Source organism: Drosophila grimshawi, unplaced genomic scaffold (assembly GCF_018153295.1).
Source record: "Drosophila grimshawi isolate 15287-2541.00 unplaced genomic scaffold, ASM1815329v1 contig_1377, whole genome shotgun sequence".
Taxonomy (NCBI): domain Eukaryota; kingdom Metazoa; phylum Arthropoda; class Insecta; order Diptera; family Drosophilidae; genus Drosophila; species Drosophila grimshawi.
Genome location: NW_025062900.1, coordinates 20,648,653 through 20,670,670, shown reverse-complemented (window position 1 = coordinate 20,670,670; position 22,018 = coordinate 20,648,653). Strand labels below are relative to the sequence as shown.

Here is a 22,018-nt window from a genome sequence, read left to right as displayed (position 1 = left end):
CGAAATTGGGGGGTTGGGGTGATGTTAACCCATATGCAATTATAGATCGCACCATCAAAATTTAGATGGGATACATACATATATATATATATATACATATATATATATATATACATATATATATATATATACATATATATATATATATATATAGGAAAAAACATTTTCAAGGAATTTCTTTAAATATAATTACTTCAGAATTAACTAACCGAGTGTGTGTTTGTTGTGTGTGAATTGTTCTTTTTGTTCGATTCAATTGCAAATTTAGAACTACAAATTTTGCGTACAAATGAAAAAGAAAGAACCGATTATGAAAGTATATATATATATATATGAGAGAGTAAAGCTCCGATTATAAAATTAGAACTATTTTTGTGTATATATAGAGGAGATATATGTATAAATATGTATAACTGTATGTATGTTTAGTTTAGCTGCGTCCAATCCATATAATTTCTTTCTTTTTTTTTGCAATGTGCCCCATCCAATTTTACCCACACCACGCCACCACAAGATGTATACATGTATAAGTATATATATACATATATATATATATAGTATTTTCTCTTTTTGAATCTCTCTTTTGTCGTTTGCATTAGGTACGATGTTCGCTGTTGTTGTTGTTGCTGCCGCCGCTGTTGTTGTTGCTCTTGTTGTTCCAAGTTGTTGTTGTTGTTGTGAGTTGTGTTAGAAGCGACTGGCCAGAAAATAGAGAATCGCCGCCAGAGCCACACAGCCGACGGGCAGAGCACGACGATAGAGCATCGGATTGTCAAAGGCCATCAGTTTTGTGTGACGCAACTGTTGAATTTGGTGGCGCAACTCAATGTTGCTCAGCTCGGACTGTTGCAGTCGGTCCTTGTACGTAATAAGCTGCTCTTCGCGCTCCACGTGCTCATCGCTCAAGGTGATTAGTTCCTCCTGCCAGCGGCTCCATTCATCCTCAGACTTCTCCTTCAGCTTCAGTCGTTGCTGTTCATCCGTAGCGAGATCATTTTCAGCTATGTTATCCTTATCGTTATTCTCGACATTTTTTGGACTGCGCTGCTGCTGCTGTTTTTGTTGTTGTTGCAGCTGCTCCTTCAGCTTCTGCATTTCCACTTCCAGCGCATTAATGTCTGTGGTTAGCATAGCCGATTTCTCCTTGTAGAACATACACTCCTCGTTCAGCATGTCCAGCGTTTGCTCCTGCGACAATGATGTATCGCCATCGTTGCGCACAAGTGTTGGCTGTGTCTCCAGTTTCTTGTGGACTGCGTGTGACGATGACAATGACTCCTCCTCCTCCGCTTCCGACTCCTCCTTGGTCGCCTCATTGATGCCATTGAGGCATTTGTTGTGCTGAGGTGATTTGTGTATGAACTCATCGCTGGCTGCTGCTGCCTCCGGTTTGTTGCCCACTGGCGCTGACAATGGCGTCGGTGATCGCTGCAGCGAGTGCGCCTTCTGTGATTCTTCCTCGCCAGAGTCTTCGTCGTTGTTGAATATGGCTTTTAATACATCGCCGCCGTCGGCGCCCTTATTGAGATCCGAATTCTTTAGCAACTTCATCATTGTGTCCTTGCGCATCACCTTGTGCTTCAAATCGAACTCGTCCTTCTGCTGCCGCTTGCTCTTCTTGCTCTGTCAAATGTAAAGTGACATTTTAGTTAGCGAGAGATCACTGTAGAAGTTTAATATGCTTACAGATTTTTGTTTACTGGGTGTTGTCTCTAGCAGCAGCTGATCCACAACATCCTCCTTATCCTTATCCTCATCTGCAGCTGCATCATTATCATCATCGTCACCGACATCAGCAACATCAACATCATCGTCGTCGTCGTCATCATCATCATCATCATCTTCGTCATCGTCATCGTCATCGTCGTCGTCGTCATCGTTAACACCGATGGCCGCATTCAGTTGCTCCAGCGCCTGTTGCTCCTGCATCATCTGTTCGCTGTCATAGTCAGCGTTTGTTTTCTGCAGCTGCATCAACTGTTGGCGCATCTTATCCATTTCGATCTCCTGCGCGTTGCATTGCTCCCTTAGATGCCCCATTCGCTGTTCTTCCTCCTCTTTAGCCTCTTGCTGCTGACGCATCGTTTCCTGCTTATATTCCGCATATTCCTGCTGCAGCTGCTCCAATCGCACATTGAAATCTTGCAGCGTCTGCTTCGAGTTCAATATCTGGGTGCGCAATATGCCGCACTCGTTGTCCGATGTTGTGTACGCCATCTCCATCTTGGACAGCATTTGCATGGCATCGCAACGATCCTGGTACACCTTGCGCAGCGCCTCTTTGGCAGTTAGCTGATACGTGGTCTTATCCTCCAGCAGCTTCACAATCTACAATCGAAACAGTCAATCACAAGTTGTACAAATTTTAAGCCGATGAGCATAATAAATATTAAATTAAAATATAAATTAGACTAAATTCATTGGAAATTACAATTGTCATTTGTCGACCACAATTTAAATTTTAAGTTATGCCAGGGAGATCACTCGCCACTTAAATAATTTATAATTTGTATTTTTATTTAAGTAATTTTTGATTTATAAGAAACCGGAAATTTCGAAAAAAGTGGAGGAGCAGCGTATCTATTCCTTCTGTTATTGGTTCTATTGCATTAAATACTCCATTCGTTCAAATTTCCACAATTAAATATACTAGAATTGTTCTAACATTTAATTCTTCCTTAATTTAAAAGTTTAATTAAATTATTCAATTACAAAATTTCCCTTTGTGTAATTTAACTTGTGACTTCAAATAGATTATATTTTTTTTTTTTAATTTGTGGACTGCTTTTAGTCAAAATTTTAGTTTGGGAACAGTCAGATTTAAGGGTTGTCCTATTCAATTGGCGAGGACTGCATCAATTAGCTATTTGTGATATTTATATTGCAAGTGAATTATTTTTAATAATTTAATTTTCACATTTAAATTGTTTGGCTAAAAATATTTTTAAAATGTTTTTCGATCGCATTAAATAAATATGTATAGATGGAAAAGTACAGATTTAAGGGATATCCTATTCAAGGGGCGAAGAGTGTGTCTATTCCATATTTGTGTGTGGTCTCAAAAGTATGCAATGCATTACCTTAAATTCGAAATCACCAGTTTGGAAAGGAAAGGGATGTACTCACCTCATTGCGTAAGGCATTCTCGGGCACATTCTTCTCCATCATCTGGAGCTTCTTCTCGAGCAGATTGATCTTGTGCAGCAGCTGATCCTCGGTGATCATGCTCTGCCAGCACATTGTCGAATTTTTACGCATGGAATCGAGAACACCTTGCAAATTACTCAGCTTCGCTTTGAGCATCTTCTCGCGCTGCGACGCCTCCTGTAGAAATGCATTTAAACGCTGTATTTCATCATAGCTTATCCGATTCGGTCCACCCAACTGCAGCTGCTCCGATTCTATTGAGATCGCCTCCCGGCCATCAGGCATAAACAGAGTGACGCGTGCAATGATGCAGCCGTGCACCTCCTGCCGGGAATTCTCAATGACCTCGACGCCAAACTTAACGGTGTCGCCATAATGCAGCTCGGCAGGTTCACTGCCCAATTTGTTGTCGTTGATGAAGGTGCCGTTGCTCGACTTGGTGTCCTTGACCCAAAAGTGACCGTCCGGTGAATACCAGAGCATGGCATGATTACGCGACAGCACCTTACAATCGAAAATGGCATTACCCTCGCTCGCCTTGCTCTTGGCAATCAGACGGCCCACCTTGCACTCCTGGCCGGGCGCTAACAAAATGTTGCGCGTCTCGAATTTGTGCGATTTACCCTCGCATTGCAGCACAATCTTTGCCTCGCCCGTCGACGCTGACATATCCGCTTGTTGTGCGGCTGGACTGCTGTTGCTGCTGTTGTTGCAGTTGTTGATAACTGCTGCTGTTGCTGTCTCATTGTTAGGCATTGGTAAGGCACCCAACGAGCTAAACAGATTGCCGCTCGTCGTCGTATTGTTCGCATTTAGCACCGAATTGATGGCCATGTGCAATTGCACTTGCTGCTGTGCCAGCTGACCCTGCAAATTGCAAACAAACAGTTTGTGAATAACAGCTGCATATATCATATCACAGGAAAACTCACCTGCAAGGTATTCGTATTGGAATCACAGGTCTCTGTTGTTGTCGTATTATTGTTTTCTCGGTTCTCAAGATTCTCGTTGGCATCGTTGCTGTTGCCCAGACTGCTGCTAATAATGTTGTTCTCTGCGGTCAGCAGTTCACACGTTTCCGTCTCATGTTTTTCGCGCTGCTGATGCTGCTCCTGTTGCTGTTGCTGTTCCGCCGCCTTCTTGTTCAGCTCCATTTTGTTGTGGGCCTTTTTGTTGTGGCGCTGATGATGCTGCTGCTGCTGCTGTTGTTGACGCTTGGTTAGCTCAGAGCCAGTGCCAGCAGTGGCAAGTGCTGCGGGTCTAGCTGTTAATTCTTGGTCGGTTGTTGTTGCTGGTGTTGTTATTGTTTCTGTTTCTGTTGTTGTTGCTAATGCTGAACCCGTTACGCTTGTGATGACGTTGCTCACAACTGCAGCTGCTGGCGCAACTGCAACTGCAACTGCTGCTGTTGCTGGCGTTGTTGTCGCTGCTGTTGTTCCCGCTGCTGCTGCTGCTGTTGCTGCTGATGATGCATGTGTCTTTTGCTCGTCATCCTTGTTACTCTGCCATTCGTTGCCGGCCAAGACCATAACTGAAATGCGCACAGAGAGTCGTCATACAGTAAAAATATAAATAAATCAGATGAATTTATTTATTTGTTGACTGGACAGATTAAATTTGAGTGAATTTAACGAAATTTGCTTGTTGTGCACACACTAAACACAAACCGAAACGTTGACATTTCGGACTGACATATTTAACTCAAGGAGCAACAGATCAAACGATTTTATTCCAATAAATATATATATATATAGTATGTGTGCATTTTAAGAGGTATCTGCGACAACATACATAGCTTTGTAGTTCTTCATATTTTGCGCTACTTTTATATACAAAGCTGAAACATAGACCAATCTTTTTCCTCTGATTTAAAGTAAAATCCCAAAAATGAAGCATTTATTTTAATTAAAGTCTCTTTTGCGTATAAGAAATAATTTCGATATACAATTTTAATCTGTAACTATTGGTATATTTATCTTTACAATTTGATTTTTAAAGTGGATATTTGATCATTTTATAATCTATTTATAAAGATCGGAATAATTGTTTAACCACTGAATAAATTGCATTCAAATTTCAATTATTTTTTTGTGTGGTATACATTTAAATTGTTGTTAAATAATTTAGTTATTTATTTATTTAGTGAGCACTAAAAGAAGTCTACAAAATTGAAAAAAGGTATTAAGATATGATAATGAAAATTAATTTAATTTATCAAAGTATTTTAATGAAAAGAGGTATTAGGAAATTCAAATTAAAAATGTAAAATTAAAAAATGTATCTATCTAAGTATTCAATGTGGATTATAAAGAGTTATTAAGAAATTCAAATTTATAATAAACTTGCACATAAATCGCATAAAACTAAAAGTGAATAATTAAGATTAAGATTTTCTCTAATATTTTACTCATTATTCACGACTCTACCAATATTGCTTGATATATTCATATTTTAACAACTAACAATTTTCTTATCATACTTCCGGGCACAGTTTTTAGCATGATTAATTAAGGGCTGGCAACACTCAAACGCACGTACAAATGTTAACTTTACTTATTTTTGTTTTAAAAATTGTGTATACAATAAGAAAAAAAAAAATATATAAAAAATAGACTACTTCAGTGCAGGGCAAAATAATGTTTTGTTAAAAATAGATTTTGAAAATATAATTGAAGAAGCGGGCATCAAATGTGCGAGTGTGTGTGTGTATGCGCGCGTGTGTGTGTTTACGTGTGTGAGGGGGGCTCACCGAAAAAACTGTTTATTTGTTTATTTGTGTCTGTAAACGGGGCGCGACTGCTCCACTTTGGAAGGCGCAACAAGAAGTAGAAGGCGAACCGCGACGAGCAGATAAATATGTATAATATGTAAATACACATACATAGTTAGATATACATACAAATGTACATGGATATATCTATGCTTGTGTGTACAAATGCAATTATGTGCGTGCAATAGATTGAATAATAGTGCAATAAACTGCGTAACTGGAGAAAGAGGAGGAGGTGTAGGGGGTGAGAGTGAGAACAGCAACAACAAGAGTGAGTGAGAGCCCATAAGCTGGGCAGAGTTGCCCCTTACCTTGCAGCACCAGCACCGAGCGACGATAGCGGGCCCATGGCCTCAAACAACAACTACTTGGATGGATATGGCAACTATGGTTGGACAGTTGTGGTTGTTGGTTGGTGTTGTTGTGGTTGTTACTGCTGCTGCTGGGCGTCGGTGGGAGTGGGGAAAGCTGAGAACAATGCAAAACTTTTGTTGAGCACAACAAATGTGATCAGCGCTACTTCGTCGTTCGTCTGTCTGTCCGTCTGCCTTTGCTTATATGTGTGTGTCTCTGCTGCTGCAGTTACAGCAACAAAACAATAACCAATACAGCTGCAGCCAGTGGCTGGGCACGAGTTCAACGTGTGGAATGGGGAGGGCGAGGGGCGACGGCGGCCTGGAGTGTTTTTTTTCGCTTTTTCACTTATGAAAATTGATACACAAATGAAGCACTAGCTGCAGCTTAATTGAATTTAATTACAAGTGGCTCAGTGTTGTGTGTGTGTCGTGACATTTGGAGAATTTACCGTTCTGCTGCTGCTGCTATCTGGTCGTTTGCTTTGGCTTATGTATTCGCGCAAAAGAAACGAAAAAACAGAAAAAAAAACACAGCACACACAACACACAATTCTCTCTTATTTTGCGATTGTTTGTATTTTAACACACACACAGAACACAAATTGATTTGTAATTGTTTAGCCGTGCAACGTTAAGAACTCACCTTGGTTTTACTTTATTTTTTTTGGGTTTTGGTTTTTGTTTATCAATTTTGCAACGCAGCGAAAGCGAGTATTATTTGCGATAATTGTTTTCAGTTCTCAAACCAAACCTCTTCCACTAGCTATGTGTACTAGACACGATACAACTGCCTATTGTGAGTTGTCACTGAAATTGTCACACGCTTGCTTCGATTAAACACGTGTTTTATTGCCATAAAAGTGGCTTGCCTGCACAACTAACAATATTAGCATAGCCAGTGAAATTAAATACACAATATTACTGTTAATATTTACAAATTATAGAGATTAAACAACTGATTGGTCGTAGCGTGTATCGCAGACAGAAATTTAATAGAGTTGTCAAACTCAAGCGCAGTTATCGATAACACACTCTGCAGTCTGTTGTCTGTTATAATAACATGCGGAGAGACGAGCAAAACAGAGTGGCGCTTAAAATTCATTTAAATATTTTTTATTTGCTTAATTAACTTAATTTAGCTGAAAACTCTTAAATTTATCAAAATTATAAAAACCCGCACGCACTTGCCGACCACCAAAGAAACGACCATTCAAATCCACAACAGCTGTAAAGTAAACAAAATGTTAAGCAAATGTTATTGGTTTTAGTTTACAGAACGAAAAGTTAACCAACCTTTTATGGCACTTTCGATGCGTTTGAATTCGACAAATATTTTGACAGCATCCTCGGGCACTGTGCCAAATGCCTCATGTATGATTACACTGTTTACCTCACCATACTTGGTGTTACATTCATCCTTAACTTCCGGCTCGAGTTCCTCATCCACATCGCCCGGCCCGACCATGTTGCGCAGCAGGACAACTTTACTCGGCGCCTTCATGATCTCCGTTATGCTCGGCTCAGGATCACTGACGGCCGCCGCTGCTGCTGCTGGAGGTGCTAAGCTTGGTGGCGGCATGGCTGGCGGTGGCATGGCAGCAGCAGCAGCCGCCGGATTAGGACTCGAAACAGCCGGCGTTGCATTCACTCCAGGCAACTGGGCGAGTGGTGGTGATGAGGGTGCCGTGGCAAGTGGCGGCAAGAATACATCCTTCTCGTGTATGATGCGACCGCCACGCTTTGATGTCTTTTCCACTTGCAGTGCCACCGACATGCCCTGCTCCGATTTACCCAAACCCTGACCATCTTTGAATCCATACTTGGCCATTATCTTTGCAGCCACCGAACTGGCCGAATAGGGTATGGTCACATTCGAGGCACCATCACCATTATCGATGGATAGGGACGGCGGTGGTGCTATCGCTGCACCACCGCCCTGCTTGGCTACCGATCCAGGCGCGGGCGGACTATATCTGTCCTCATCGCTCTGGCGCAGACCAAATCCGCTGAATTTCATGGGTGGCGGAGAGTGCGATTGATTGTTGTGCTGTTGTTCCCGTCGTCCAATGCGATTCCGTTTCCGATCTCGATCTCGTTCACGATCACGATCGCGATCCTCGCGATTGCTGTTGTTGCCACCAGCAATTCCAGTTCCGCTGGAAACGCCAGTATTGCGCGATTTATCGCTGCTCTTGGTCTTCTCCTTGAGTTTCTCGTACTCGTTGGGCCACTGCGGATCGTACTCGTCCACAAAGTCCCAATCATCGGTTTTGATGCTCTCCAAGATGGGCGCCACTGGAGCCACTGTGGTGCTGGTAATGATTGGCTTCGCGACAACAGTCACCGGCACAGTGTCCGCATCTGTGTTGCGTCTGGCGCGCAAATTAACCACTGGCGTCATTAACTGACAATAAATTTAATAACATGCAATTAATAATTGGATATATACAAAAAATAAATTTTTTTGCTCACCGGTTTCTTGATTTGATCTCTTGGCTTGGGCTTGTTGGGCAATTGGGCTTTCTTCACGGCCAGCTGTGTTTGCAGCATTTTGATGCCCGATGACCAGCCATCCATTTGGCTGGCACGCGGCTTGGCATCAATATCATCGTACAAGTCCATTTGTAATTAATTTTTAACCAGCCATAAAAAATAAACACACAAAAACTTTTCGCTTGCTAGCTGACTAGTGTTGCACAGTAAAGTAAATATTAGCATTTGCCAACACTGCACCGATAACATTCGTCGTATGGCCTTAACATATGTTATCCTACGTTACGTGGCTGTCGGTCTTACGTAGCGCAATACGTTGCCCCAAATAAATGTTATTTTATTAATGTTTATAAAAAAATGGGCAATGAAGGCAGCAAACTAAAAGGACTCATAATTGACAAAAATGCCATCGAAGTCAATGACTTTTGGGCGCTATACAACGCCGAATCGCCGACGACATGCAACGAGGAGGGCGGCGGTGGCCAACTGCTCTCCATTTTCAAGGGCGAGGTGCTAGTGAAGGGTCAACTCTGGGCTGCCCAGGGCCCAATGGAGCGAGCAATCAGGGTAGGTGCATGAGATGATCAAGAAAAGAAAGCAAACTAACTACTTGGTTACACAGAACCTTATGATCTATCGCCATCCGTATATACTGAAATATATGTCCACTTGGGATCAGTCCGGTCAGAAGCATTTGGCCACGGAACGTGTGCGGCCGTTGAGCGATGTGCTCACCCAGCAGAGCGATATACAGGTGTGTCTCGGACTGCGCACCATACTGTGTAGCCTCATATTTCTCATAGAGCGAGCCCATGCCAGGCATTTGAATATTTGCACTCAGTCCGTTTATGTGACGGATAAGGGCAGTTGGCGCCTGGCCGGCTTTGAGTATGTGTGGAAGGCAAAGGAGCTGAATAAACAGCTAATTGAGCTAGCGCACAGTTTTCGCCAGCCGCTGGCAATGGATGCCGCGGACACCACGCAGCTGGCCCTGGAACAGTTTGCCTTTGCCGCGCTCTGCGAACAAATCTTGGATAAATGCGGCGGCTCGGCGGGAATACCACATGTGTTGGAGTTCCGGGATTATTGCAGCACCCACCTGAAGCATCAGAATATCGAGTTGCGACCGAAGTTATCCGCTGTGCTGTTGCATCCGTATTTCAATCACGAATTCATTCTAATCCATTCCTTTCTCTTTGAGCTGCCACTGAAATCGGTGCCGGAGCGTCAGCAATTCTTCAGCAGTCTGATTGAGCGGCTGCGTGGCTTCGATGAGCAAGTGGTGGCCTCTCAGCTGGCCAGCGATCTGCTGTCGCGCATGGTACTCCTCGATCCCACCGCCCAGCACTGTGTGACACCGTTTGTGCTGCGCACCAAGACAGAGAATGGATGCACTGCACCACTATTTTCACCGCAGACGTATGTGCAGCATCTGTTGCCGCATGTGCTGAAAATGTTTCGGCTGCGCGACGCACAGATCCGCCTGATCCTGCTCGACTATTTCATGGAGTATGTGCGTCTGCTCAGCGACGAGCAACTGCTCAACGATATTCTGCCGCATTTACAGCTGGGCATGAGCGATACGAATGATGTGCTCGTGGCCAAGACACTGCGTTCTATGGCCGATCTGGTGCCCATACTGGGTGCAGCCACTGTTTTGGGTGGTGACCGAAGGCGTTGCTTTTCGGATGGTCGGCCCCATGCTGCCGTCTCCACGGACAGCAGCGCCCAGTGGACAGAGCCGCGTTCCATAACGCCACTGATGAATGGCAGCGCTGCAGATGCTGTGGATTACATGGTCTCGGGCAGTCCACTGCCATTGGACAGCAATGTTGTGCCACCAATGCCATTGCGTCTGAGTCCCGATGGCGGCGAGGATGACAAGAGCATCACCCAATTGAGTGAGAAACCACTGGAGTCCAGTCATAGCAACAGTTTGGTGGACAACAATTCCGATAGTTCCACCAGCAGCGCTGCGCACGAACAGACCCTGGTCAATATTAACGATGATGATGATGAGGAGGAGGAGCTGGCGCAGAAGGAGGATGAGGAAGAAGAGGAGGAGGAGGCGGCATGGTCCGATTGGGATAATGCAGAAGAGTTACAACGGCTGCAGGTCAAGCAGCAGTCCACGTTGGATGAGCTCAATCTGTACAGTAATGTGGAGACGACGAGCAGCACCTCCACACAGGCCACACAGCCCTCATCGATTGCCGACTCCTTTCGCACCGCCTGCTCCAGTCTCTCCACGGCCACACTCCCACCGCCGCCTCCGCCCGCACCTCTGGCATCCGCCAGCAGCAATCGCAAGGTCATCGATGATCTCAGCGCGCTGGACATTCAAGTGCAGTTGACCACATCGCTGCATAGCTCCGAGCCGGCTGAATTTGATTTCTTCAAAGACATGGAGCCAGTTATTGAGACGAAGCCAGCAACAGGAACGGGAGCAGCAGCTAGCGAAGCTGAGATTGTACAAATCGATGCGAGTCGCTTTGCGGCTGCTTTGACCAGCTACAATGGTCCGGATACGGATGTTGAGGCGGATCAGGGCTGGGGTCATGATGACGACGAGGATGATGATGTCGTTTGGGGCAACAATGGAGATGCCACCAACACCACCACCACCACCACCCCCACCACTGTCTCTTAGTCAGTCGAAGCTGTGTATATTAAACCATGTTAGTTTCATTGATTCAAAGTCGCCGTTTCTTGTTCCATTTACAACGAGTATCTCAAGCTCACTTTAAAGATCAATCTGATCTGAGATCTACTTCTTAAGTACATTTTTGAGTTTGCAATAAATTCCATATGTAAATATGTATTTCATCTCGCATCTTCTAGTGCAATTTTCCAAACTAGTTGAGGTTAGTTCAAAATTCATAAAAGAAAAAAAAGACAAAACGCCAATTTAGGTTCTTTGAAGTAAATTATTTTATATATTCTTTATCGTAAATTCTATTAAAATTTCGTTTCTCTATTTGTCTGCTGTGGTTTATAAAACTTTTTGAATTATTTACTGAAAATGTATTAATTCTTTTATTTTTTTTTCTAATCTTTCTTTCTTTAATATTTTATTCCAAATAAAATAGTACATTTCTTTATATTTACTTAACGATATATTCATAAACATATATTTTTACTTTTACTTAACATAAAGAAATGTATTATTTTATATATATTGTTTTTTCGTTCACTTTATTTGCAATCTGTCAAAGTGGGACAATAAACGAATGATTTTACAAATTTACAGCATTTAATTTATCCAAGGGATGTGGGCTTTTAAAGAGTTTGAAAGCCAGTCGATTGTCCTGATTCATGCCGAGAAATGTGTCTGCTTCTCAACTCGACAATCTCCTCCATGACCGAAGGGATCTTCAAGTCATTGCCGCATTGCAGCTTTCCAAGGAGTTTTAACTAGATGGGAATGATATTTTTTACTTTTTATAGTAATGGCACACATTTTAAGCCAATTAATATTACGGGATTCAATGTTGAGCTGCTTCCTTTCAGTTTTGATATGAACAAGTCTCTCGTCAATCCAATGAAATTAGAAGAATTCACATTCGTTCGATTTGATAAACGCATTCAACAATATCACGATCCGATAGAAACAAAGTTTCCAAGTACGTCGGATGTATGATATATGAGAACTTATATTCAAAATTCGAGTTCTTTAGCTCTTATAGTGTAATAGATCGGCGGATTTCCACAGATAAATAAACTAAGTATATTTACTTGATGAGGATGATTTCTTTGATGCTTTCTTTGGCCTGTTCCATACATACTTTTACAAAACATTTTTATTAATAAAGAATGGGTAATTGAATGGATCTGGAGTATAAAAACCGACCGATTATTACTATAAGGTAGCCCCAAGTTGATCATGTGTTTTGCAAAAGTTTGGAATTTGATTCGGGTAAACAACATTTTTTTTACACAAGAATTCATTTTTTTGACCGACTATTTGTATGCGAGCTGTAGTATATAGTAATCCGATGTCGATCATTGCTTGCCCAAATTTGAGGAACTTAATGAGATACATAGAAAGTTTATTTCTGATATCTTATTAAATACAAAAATTGCACACAAAAATAAATCTTTCGAACCATGGTTATATCGGCTCCGTCAGTGATAGTAATCGAGAATATATATGCCTTGACAAGCTTGTTCTGTTTGTGTTACACTTGCTCAAAATAAAACAAAAAATATAAACAGCTGTGAATGAATGAACACACCCCTTTACTTATCTGTAAATACGCAGTAATAATATTATTATCATGGTTACTTTACCCTGCAAATTGCAATCTCTTTGACTAAATTTATCAGGGAGGAGACAGCTTCAACAACCTCCACTTATCAAGCGAATTATCTATAATTATCTACAATAACAATGAAATATGCCAACATTTGATTGATAATTAGGAATTTGTTAAATAATCGAATATCTGATAACAACTGAATTTTAAACAGTTCGAAATATTTGTCTGACCTACTTTATGGGGATTCACCAAAATGTATTTTCTCTGTTCGAATATTCTATTAACAATGTATTTATGCACCCAAATGACAGACAGACAAAGTATCTATTTATGTTGTTGAATAATAAAACAAGAAACCCCGGCTTCTATATACCCTTCCGATATGTTACCATAAATTAAAAACTTACCGATTATTCTTATAAAAACTTAGCGATTATTCTTATAAAAACTTAGTTAAACAAGAATTTTATTTAATTTTTCTTTAATCCAATGTTAATTTGCATTTTAAGTAACTTTTGTTGGGAAAACTTGGTATACAAAAACAAGAACTCAGTTTTCAGTTTGGCAACTATATTCTTTTGCGATTGGTCAGCGTAAAAGGAGGGAATCTATCTTTAGTGATAGTTAAGCTTGCGAACTGTGAAGAATTTGATGTAAATAGGTAAATAAATTAATGGACACTTGACGACTTTCTTTTTGACAGCCAACGAAACCGATCTGAGGTATAACTTAGCATAAAGTAAGTTGTCCACATAATTGTTTTGTAATTTGTAATAAAATCCAGTACGCAGGTGGCGGCGTATAATTGTATGTATGTATATTTTAATGCAATCATTTGTTTGTTTGTTTTTAATAATTTTTAAAATGTTTTTCATGTTCTCTTGCATGCATTTCTTTTTTGTCTGCTTTCTTTTTTTTTTTTGGTTGATTTTTTGTTGTTTTTATAATGTTTTCGTTTAAAACTATTCTTGTAAAATTGTTAAATATGTATTTCGTTTTTTGGTTTAGCAAAAATGCTATATTTACGCAAAAACATTCTAAAATGCATTTGTTTATATCATTTGACTATATATGACTTATTAACATTTAAACGATCAAAATTGAGGCTCAAACGGTCTGAGGATCAAACAGGCTAAAAGGAAAACAAATAAAAACGCAAACGGTTCAACGTAATTAAATAAAAACACTAAACAAGTTTCAACTATTTACTCACGTTTTGTTTTTATTTTGCTTACATTTAAAAAAAAGTTTTTACGCATTAATTTGTTGTTTGTTTGTTTTGCTTTGCAGCATCATTATCATGCTCAACTTAATCAATGATCTTAGTAATCGTAATTACATAATTAAATTTAAATAAGATCAGCTGAAGTGTTTTTTTTTTGTTTTACTTTTTTGTTTATGATTTTGTTGTTTTGTTTTCTTTTATTTTATTTTATTCTCACGAGTTTTCTTTTTTACGTTTCTAAGCAAACGCAATGAAAAAATCGGTGCGCTAAATGTTTATAATTAAAAGTATTTACTGCACACTGCTGCGCTCTTTATACATGATGCTGGTGCGAAGGAGGGGCGAGGCGAGGGAACTGGAGCTGGAGAAGTGTAGCTGAATGAAGAGGCGCTAAGCGATTTAATAATAGGAGCTTGGAGACTAAACTGGGAGGTGGGTGGTGGGGAGCTTCAAGGGGCAAATGCCAGAAAATTCAATTTGTTGCACGTATTTTTGCATAATATTTTATAGTTTTTTTTTTGTTTTGTTTTGTTTTGCTTTAGTTTTAGTTTTAGTTCCTTTGCTTTCTCATAATGTAGGAAAGAAAATCTTAAAAAAAAATAATAAACAATAAAACATTTATAAAAAAGCATATTTTTTTACATGCATTTTCCGAACAAGTATCTCATTATCAAACATACTTCATTTTGCTTCCATTTCACTTATGCTTACGGCCTGCTTGCTTGCACATGATCATATCTCATTGAGTTTGTTATTGTTATGGATTTATGTGTGTGCCTGTATGTGTGTGTATGTATATGTGCGCGATTCTGTTTTGGATGAGTGTCTGCTCTGGGTATGTAGTATGAATATTGTATGCTATTGAATTTCTTTTTTTTTATTGTGGTAATGGATTGGTTTCCTCTTAGACTGCCGCCGACGCATCCGCATCACAACAACGCAGCATTCAAATCAGCTCCTTGTCTTCTAAGTACTTGTATTCAAAGGTGAAGCCCTCCTTTTTGCGCTGACTCCATTTCTCATAATCAAAGTAGATGTACGTACCCTGAAGCAAAACAAAAAAAACAAACAATATTATAATTATATTACGAGCATCGTTAAAAAATAAATTATATAAAATTAAAACTAAAAGGTAAGGCTCTAGTTCCAAAGTTCGCTCAAATCTATAATTCGAATCACTATTGCTGATAAGAACATCTTATTGCGTCTTTATAATAAGATAAGGTAATTGGTATGACAGTGTGACAGAAAAATATTTGTTCAAGATAAGAAAAGATTTACAATAACTAAAAAAGAACTTTTTATTATCAAGTATGAAGAGACAGGCGAATAATGTATACTTTTTTTTATAACAAATACACTTCAGAATAATAGTAAAATATAATTGAATTACTCATTACGATAAATTCAAAAAGATACGATTAGCAATAATTATAAAACTATATATTGGCGACAACTTTTTATTTTCTTGGAACAAATATGCTTAAGACAAGCTTTAGTTACATTGTCCAGCTAGAAGCATTCAGTGGCATTCAGCATTTTGTAAAATGCTAATTTATGTTATTTTTTTCACACTAACTCTGATTGTGATGATTATATTTTATTACTTCTATAAGAGGAATATCGACACTAAATTTATTGATGTCAATATCAATATCAATAATCTAAATAAAGTTCGAACTCTTAGCTTTAAAAAAAAAACAAGTATTTTTATTTAAACCATTTAAGCTGATATCAACAAAAATGGAAAACAATTGTCAGCAAAAGAAAATCAACTTTCAACTAATCATAAGATACAAATTATGAATAAATAAAATGATTTTCAGTTTGGCTCACCTGTTCGTAATCATCGTTGATGATCTTGGGCTCCTCGTGCCGTTGAAACCACATCATGTACTTGGTGTGGAAGCGCCAGCTCTGCTTTTTTAACGCTTTGGCAGCGAGATATTGCGCCTTGGAGCCCTCCATGTAGTAGAACACAAAGAAGAGCGTCTCCGTTGAGAGTCGCTGATAGAATTCAACGGTATCGTAGATGGGCAGCTGTGCCTTGGATTTTGTTTGGGGAGACAGAATTGTTAAGCTATAGCCATCTAGGATAACAAAATCAACCAATGTACCTGACTCACCTGGGGATAGTGCGCTGGCGTTTGCACTGGTGAGCGATGAAAATATGTTTGCAGCTTCTCCGTATCAATGGGCTGTGGCAGGTGATAATATGCGGCTTCCATCATTTGGAATTGCAGTTGATGTTCCTTTTGCAGTGGCGTCGGACCCAGCGGCGTTACGCCCAGCAGCGGTGGTATGTGCGCCTCTGTTGTTGCAATTTGCTGCTGCTGCTGTTGTTGTTGCTGCTGTTGTTGCTGCTGCTGCTGTTGTTGTTGCTGCTGTTGCTGCGGTGTATGCGTTTTAGCATTGGGTGCAACAACGACACCACCGCTGCCGCTTGTCGGCTGACCGGCAGCATTTGCAAGATTCATGAGTCCACTGCCAGCTGTAGGACCATTACTAGTGGCAGAAACGATTGTTCCAATTGCTGCAACTGCTGCTGCTGCCGCTGCTGCATTTTGTTGCTGCTGCTGTTGCGCTGCTGCAGCCGTCGCTTGCTGTTGAAGTTGCTGTTGTTGTTGCTGGTTGGCAGTTGTTTCGGTGCTGAAATGCTGTTGCAGTAACGATTGCTGCGCCGCCGCTTGCTGCTGCGCCGCCTGTTGTTGTTGTTGTTGCTGCTGCTGTTGTTGTTGTTGCTGCTGCTGCTGTTGTTGCTGCTGTCTCGTGTCAATGTTACTTGCCTGTTGCTGATTTAGGGAATTGGGCTCGATCACGGATCGATTAATTGCTTCCTGTGCTATAGTTTTCAATGAAATCGCATCGACAGCATTGCTGTTGTTGTTGCTGCTGCTATTGCTGCTGCCGCTGCTGCTACTACTGAGTGAGACGGGCAGGCCTGCAAAAACGGCAAAAGTAAATAAATATATTAAGTGCAAATATCACAAAGTTATTGCAAAATTATTATAAATATATATGTACAATTTAATTTAAAATATTTCCACGACTTGCTGTTTTAAGCCATTAGATTCTGTGAGCAGTAAATTTTTTTTTGTACAAATAACAAAAGTTATTCAAATAACACAAAGTTGTCTGCAAACAAAATTGTAATATATTCGTATTCCTTTCTCTTTGTATTGTATCTTAATATATTCCTATTCCTTTCTCTTTGTACTGAAAATATAAAAAAAAAAGCTTTTTATTTTAGCAAAAGCCTTCAGGCTTTTGATATATGATATTATTATTCTTAAACTGATCTTTAAATAATCACTATTTTGCGCAAATAACTTTTGATCGAATAACGGCAACTCAAATATTGTCTTGCAGTAATTTGAAATTGTGATAATTTTTTATACAAATGTTTAGGCAACAGACAAAGCAATTAGATGACTTGCTGCAGCAAAAATTTACTGATTAAACCGATGGCAAATATATATACATGAATGAAAATTTAAACAGACTGACATGAATATATCGACAGGGCTCGTTAAGCTCATCAAGAATATAAATACCCTAATAAGGTTCAAGAATAACTTTGCAACAAAATTATAATCCCCTACACAAGGCTGTGTAAAAATTAGAAAGATGCGGTTTTGATTTTTAATAATACCGTTTTGCAAATGTGAGGAATTCGTTTGAAGATTGGATAATTGCGCCGCCTGTTGTTGCTGCTGCTGTTGTTGTTGTTGGGCCTGTGCGCTGGCGCTGACAATTGCGGCCACCGTTGGCGCTGTTGGCTGCTGTTGCTGCAGCACAGGTCCGTTTTCCAGTAGTGCTAACGGACGAGATTACAGATTTGAGTATATTAAATTCAGATTAGTGCTTTCAAGTGAGACCCTTACATGTGTTGTGTTTAGCCACCGCTGCAAATGCAATTGTTGGTGTCGCTTGAATCACAGATTGGCCTTGAATGTTGTTGCTGCTGTTGTTGCTCGCCGAAGCGACGGCTGCTGCTGCTGCCGCTGCTGCTGTTGCTGCTGTGCCGGCGGAGACTGCAACGCTAACCGCATTCAGGCCAGGCGTTGGGGCATGTGGTTGCACGGCAGGATTGTGACCAATTGCAGCGACAATGCTGCTGCTACTGCTGCTGCTGCTACTGTTATTGTTGTTGTTACTGTTGTTGTTGTTCTGTGTCCCGCTCGATGCCAAAACGGAAGCGACCGTCGGTAGTTGTTGCTGGTTTTTGCTGGGCGTTGAGCTGATAATCTTATTGACTTGCGCTGCTAAAGAAATTGAAAATTAGTTACAATTACAATTACGCATCCAATTAGATAAATATCCATTCAGTTTGAGTACTCACTATCACTACCCGCGGGCGCTTTCGCTGTGGCACGCACTGGCGTCGGCTTGATCGGCTGTTGAGGTTGCTGCTGCAATTGCAAAAACATACAAATTAGTGGTGTCTATCGGAGAGCAGTTCAAATATGGCATATCCTATCCAAATACAAAAATCAAAACAAGCAAACAATCTGCAAAAGATATGTTTTGAACAATGAATGATTGATTCTTAAAAACTATTTATTTGCAATAAATAGAAATTCAATCAATAATCTTCAAAAATCAATATTTATGATTATTTTCGTACATAATGTTATAGATTTAAATATGAGCAACGCATTCGAGCACATTCTAATTCAAGTCTCCAGCTGTTCTAGTCGCTGAAATTGGCTGATTTAAGCAGATAAATGGACAGAAAGAAGGATGTGTTTCTGATTGACTCTGCCTGCTGATGCTGAGCAAGAATATATATATCGATACTTTATGGAGTCGGAAATGCTGTCTTCTGTCTGTCACACACAATTACACAAATATATTATCCTAATTTCAAACAAAGCTTAAAGCATTAAGGTCAATTTATAATTGGTCATTTATATGCAAATTAAAATAAATGAAAACTGGATAGAAAATATATAAATTACTAAATAATAATCCAATTTTTGACAGTTAATTTATAAATTTTGTACAAGTATTTATGTGTTTGAAATAAAAAATCAAAATTGGTTTGAAAATATAAAATACTAAAAAAACCATTGTAATTTTTGGCAGATTTTCACTTCAGAGTGTAAAAGTATTCGAAATAAATTAAATCACAATGGGCTAAGCAATATAAAATACTAAACAATAAGAATTCGAATTTTTGGTCATTTTACTCGTCAATTAAATATGACCAACAGCTTCACGTTATCAGCAATGCTCATCAGAACGCAAAAGATTTAGAAGTTTAGCAAACACAATGTATTAATAAGCTTAAGTTGGTTTTTCGATTTGTGCTGCAGTTAGTAGTAGTTGGGAATATTACCTTGGCTTTGCTGCTGTTGGCACTGCTTTCGCTGCTTTTGTTGCGCTTCTCACCACCTGTTGTCGCCTCGGTGGACGTTGTCGCTGAGGATGAAGTTGCGCTGGTATCGCTCGCATAGCCCACATTATTGCCATTCGATTGCTGTGCCGCAGCGGAGGCAGCGGCTGCTGCTGCTGCAGCCGCTACTGCCTGCAAATGCTGGAATTGGGCTGCGCTGGCCGCGCTTGTGCCGCCACTGGCAGCGCCGCTGCTGCTGCCCGCCGTCGCCGCCTGCTGTTGTGTGTTGGACGAGGAGGAGGAGCTGGGCAATATCTGTTGCACTGTAACTGGCGATTGGGATGGACTGCCGCCGGATGTGACGCTGCTGGGGGAGCCGCTAGTTTCGTTGCTATTGTTGCTGTCCGTTGTTGCCGTGCCGCTCAATTCGACTTCATCGAGCCCGATAATGTCGTCATAGATGAACTCGTTCTCCTCAAAGTCCGGCTCTTGCGATGAATCAATATAATATTCGACATCGTCCTTGATTTTGTTCACTTGCTCCGCTTCGACGCCATCGTTATCGAGCAGTCGGAGCAGCGTTTCCAATTTGGTTATATGGAATTTATGACGATCCAGTTTGCTACGCAAATCGTCCATGCGTTCCTGTTTATCGCGATCCAGACGTTTCTTTTTGCCCGCCAACAGCGATTCAATTTCGCTTTCGTACTGATCTATTTGAATTTGCAGTGCACTAATTGAATTGGTTAACCAATTGCGCGCATGATCTTTGATCCGTTGCGCTGGATCCATTTTTTGTGCGGCGCCCAAACCCTCCTTGGAATAAGCTTTTGTTTTTGTCTCCCGTTCCACCACCTTAAAGCGTTCCATTTGCTGAATGAAAAGTTAAAAATTGATATTATTTCAATAATTGTGATTGCGCTTAAACACTTTTCACGGATCGTTAGTCAATCAATATTTCCTAATTTCAAATTTGTAGTCATTAATTAAAATTGGAATAGAACAAAAACTGATATATAACCATTTAATTGCTGATAGCACAAAAATATATCGATATTGGCATATTCCAAAAGATATAAATCCTAAATGCAAAAAATAGTCGAAAGAAAATGGAACAAAATTATTTTAAAAAATCCAAACCAATTTGTAACTTGAATACTTTGGGAAAACAATTTCTATACAGCTGGGAGCCAATAAGCTTACCGTTTCAATGAGCCTCCGATTCTCAAGCAGGGCGCTTTTATCTTTGATTTCGGCGGATGCGATCCATGATTTGATTTGATCTCGTAACCGTTGCAGCTTCTTAATTTCCTTTTTGAGATCTGCCTCATATTTCTCCTGCAGGTGCTTTTGCTGTAAATGTAAACAAATTGGCAAATATTAGCATATGATCCAAACTTAAACATGTTGTTACGATAGATTTACCTTTTGGTTAGTGTTTGTTGCATTGTGTACCTTTTTCCAAATATCCTCAAACGTTTCCACGCCCTCGCCAACCTTTTTTAAACATCGATCAATTTCGCCTATCGGGAGTATTATCGATAATCAGTATATAGGCACACTCAAACTATATATATATATATATATATATATGTATGAAGGAATAATGCTTACCTTGCAATTTTCTCGTCGCAGCCATGGCTATGTGTGCTCTTGTGGTTTCTGCTGGCGCAAATAGTCAGACATAGTCCGCTGCAAGCTGTCGCGGTTTTTTTTTTTTGTTTTGGTTATATCACCTGCACAGGCAACACACAATCGCCGCTGCTGGTCCGGGCACAAGCCAGAAGTCGTCAACGGCGTCTGCAAAACATAAAATGGATCAATGTTAAATATGCATTAATTGCGCGCATACACAACAAACACACACACACACACAACGAGCGCATCGCAGCCTCAGCGTTTGCCGGGGCTATTTTGTTGCTGCCTGTTGTTATTGTTGGTGTTATTGTTTTATTTACCTTAGATCCTAGTAGCTTCGCTGCAACACAAATGGAGAATCACTCTCTGCGCCTGTATCTTCTCTGCCTCTTTTGCTTTTGCTTGCACTGATGTGTTGCCTGTGTGTGTGTGTGCGTGTGTTTGCGTGTGTGTGTGTTGTGTGTGTGATACCTTCGGGCCGTCGGAGAGTTCGATTTTTTTCTTGGCTAAGCCTTTTTGGGCAAACGCAACGTGGCAGCTGTGCTGGGGTTTCTTTTATATTGGTGAGTAGAGCATTAAATTGATGTGCTTGTTCTTAAATATATAGATTTATGCAATTTATACATTTAAATAAATACGCTTAAAGATTTTTCGCTTGCTTTTTGTTCGCTTCTTCTTCTTCGCACATTCCAAGATGGCGTCTGTCCAAAAAGCTATCGAATATAAGCGATTGCGCCACAACAATTTCGATAGTTACACACGACCCTGGTTAATCATAGCATAACATAACAG

The 22,018-nt window shown here is 40.3% G+C and overlaps 4 protein-coding genes across 8 annotated transcripts; 1 reads left to right on the top strand and 3 right to left on the bottom strand.

The window, feature by feature from the left end:
* Positions 1–171: 171 nt before the first annotated feature.
* LOC6566414 (sarcolemmal membrane-associated protein) lies at positions 172–4,565 on the bottom strand. Its single transcript, XM_001993035.2, has 4 exons — positions 4,080–4,565; positions 3,127–4,014; positions 1,687–2,328; positions 172–1,623 (listed from the first exon to the last, which is right to left on the bottom strand). The coding sequence occupies exons 1-4, from the start codon at positions 4,299–4,301 to the stop codon at positions 688–690; spliced, it is 2,688 nt and encodes an 895-aa protein (XP_001993071.1). The 5' UTR covers positions 4,302–4,565; the 3' UTR covers positions 172–687.
* Positions 4,566–7,367: 2,802 nt separating this feature from the next.
* On the bottom strand, positions 7,368–8,969 carry LOC6566413 (splicing factor 45). Its single transcript, XM_001993034.2, has 3 exons — positions 8,746–8,969; positions 7,567–8,677; positions 7,368–7,498 (listed from the first exon to the last, which is right to left on the bottom strand). Exons 1-3 carry the CDS (start codon positions 8,893–8,895, stop codon positions 7,404–7,406), a joined length of 1,356 nt encoding a protein of 451 aa, XP_001993070.1. The 5' UTR covers positions 8,896–8,969; the 3' UTR covers positions 7,368–7,403.
* Positions 8,970–9,052: 83 nt separating this feature from the next.
* LOC6566412 (protein-associating with the carboxyl-terminal domain of ezrin) lies at positions 9,053–12,013 on the top strand. Its single transcript, XM_001993033.3, has 2 exons — positions 9,053–9,333; positions 9,389–12,013. Exons 1-2 carry the CDS (start codon positions 9,124–9,126, stop codon positions 11,414–11,416), a joined length of 2,238 nt encoding a protein of 745 aa, XP_001993069.1. The 5' UTR covers positions 9,053–9,123; the 3' UTR covers positions 11,417–12,013.
* Positions 12,014–14,225: 2,212 nt separating this feature from the next.
* LOC6566411 (CCR4-NOT transcription complex subunit 3) lies at positions 14,226–21,844 on the bottom strand. 5 transcript variants are annotated; one of them, XM_032739239.1, is made up of 11 exons: positions 21,547–21,844; positions 21,203–21,388; positions 21,014–21,111; positions 20,792–20,941; positions 19,592–20,461; positions 18,593–18,662; positions 18,135–18,515; positions 17,903–18,067; positions 16,368–17,191; positions 16,087–16,296; positions 14,226–15,295 (listed from the first exon to the last, which is right to left on the bottom strand). In XM_032739239.1, the coding sequence occupies exons 2-11, from the start codon at positions 21,225–21,227 to the stop codon at positions 15,197–15,199; spliced, it is 2,892 nt and encodes a 963-aa protein (XP_032595130.1). In that variant the 5' UTR covers positions 21,228–21,388; positions 21,547–21,844; the 3' UTR covers positions 14,226–15,196. The 5 variants fall into 5 exon arrangements, with proteins under 5 accessions (XP_032595130.1, XP_032595132.1, XP_032595131.1 ...); XM_032739241.2 differs by having other exon boundaries at positions 16,377–17,191; XM_032739240.2 differs by having other exon boundaries at positions 18,135–18,512.
* Positions 21,845–22,018: the final 174 nt, after the last annotated feature.

Excerpts from the sequence above, each read along its gene's own strand:
- LOC6566414 (XM_001993035.2), bottom strand. The coding sequence starts at position 4,301 with ATGGAGCTGAACAAGAAGGCGGCGGAACAGCAACAGCAACAGGAGCAG. Across the intron at positions 4,015-4,079 it reads CCAATACGAATACCTTGCAG|GGTCAGCTGGCACAGCAGCA; the intron begins GTGAGTTTTCCT and ends TGCAATTTGCAG. Across the intron at positions 1,624-1,686 it reads CACCCAGTAAACAAAAATCT|AGCAAGAAGAGCAAGCGGCA; the intron begins GTAAGCATATTA and ends TACATTTGACAG.
- LOC6566413 (XM_001993034.2), bottom strand. The coding sequence starts at position 8,895 with ATGGACTTGTACGATGATATTGATGCCAAGCCGCGTGCCAGCCAAATG. Across the intron at positions 8,678-8,745 it reads GAGATCAAATCAAGAAACCG|TTAATGACGCCAGTGGTTAA; the intron begins GTGAGCAAAAAA and ends ATTTATTGTCAG. Across the intron at positions 7,499-7,566 it reads CATCGAAAGTGCCATAAAAG|CTGTTGTGGATTTGAATGGT; the intron begins GTTGGTTAACTT and ends TTTACTTTACAG.
- LOC6566412 (XM_001993033.3), top strand. The coding sequence starts at position 9,124 with ATGGGCAATGAAGGCAGCAAACTAAAAGGACTCATAATTGACAAAAAT. Across the intron at positions 9,334-9,388 it reads CAATGGAGCGAGCAATCAGG|AACCTTATGATCTATCGCCA; the intron begins GTAGGTGCATGA and ends TTGGTTACACAG.
- LOC6566411 (XM_032739239.1), bottom strand. The coding sequence starts at position 21,227 with ATGGCTGCGACGAGAAAATTGCAAG. Across the intron at positions 18,068-18,134 it reads GGTGGCTAAACACAACACAT|CACTACTGGAAAACGGACCT; the intron begins GTAAGGGTCTCA and ends CTCGTCCGTTAG. Across the intron at positions 16,297-16,367 it reads ACTATCCCCAGGTGAGTCAG|GCACAGCTGCCCATCTACGA; the intron begins GTACATTGGTTG and ends ACAAAATCCAAG.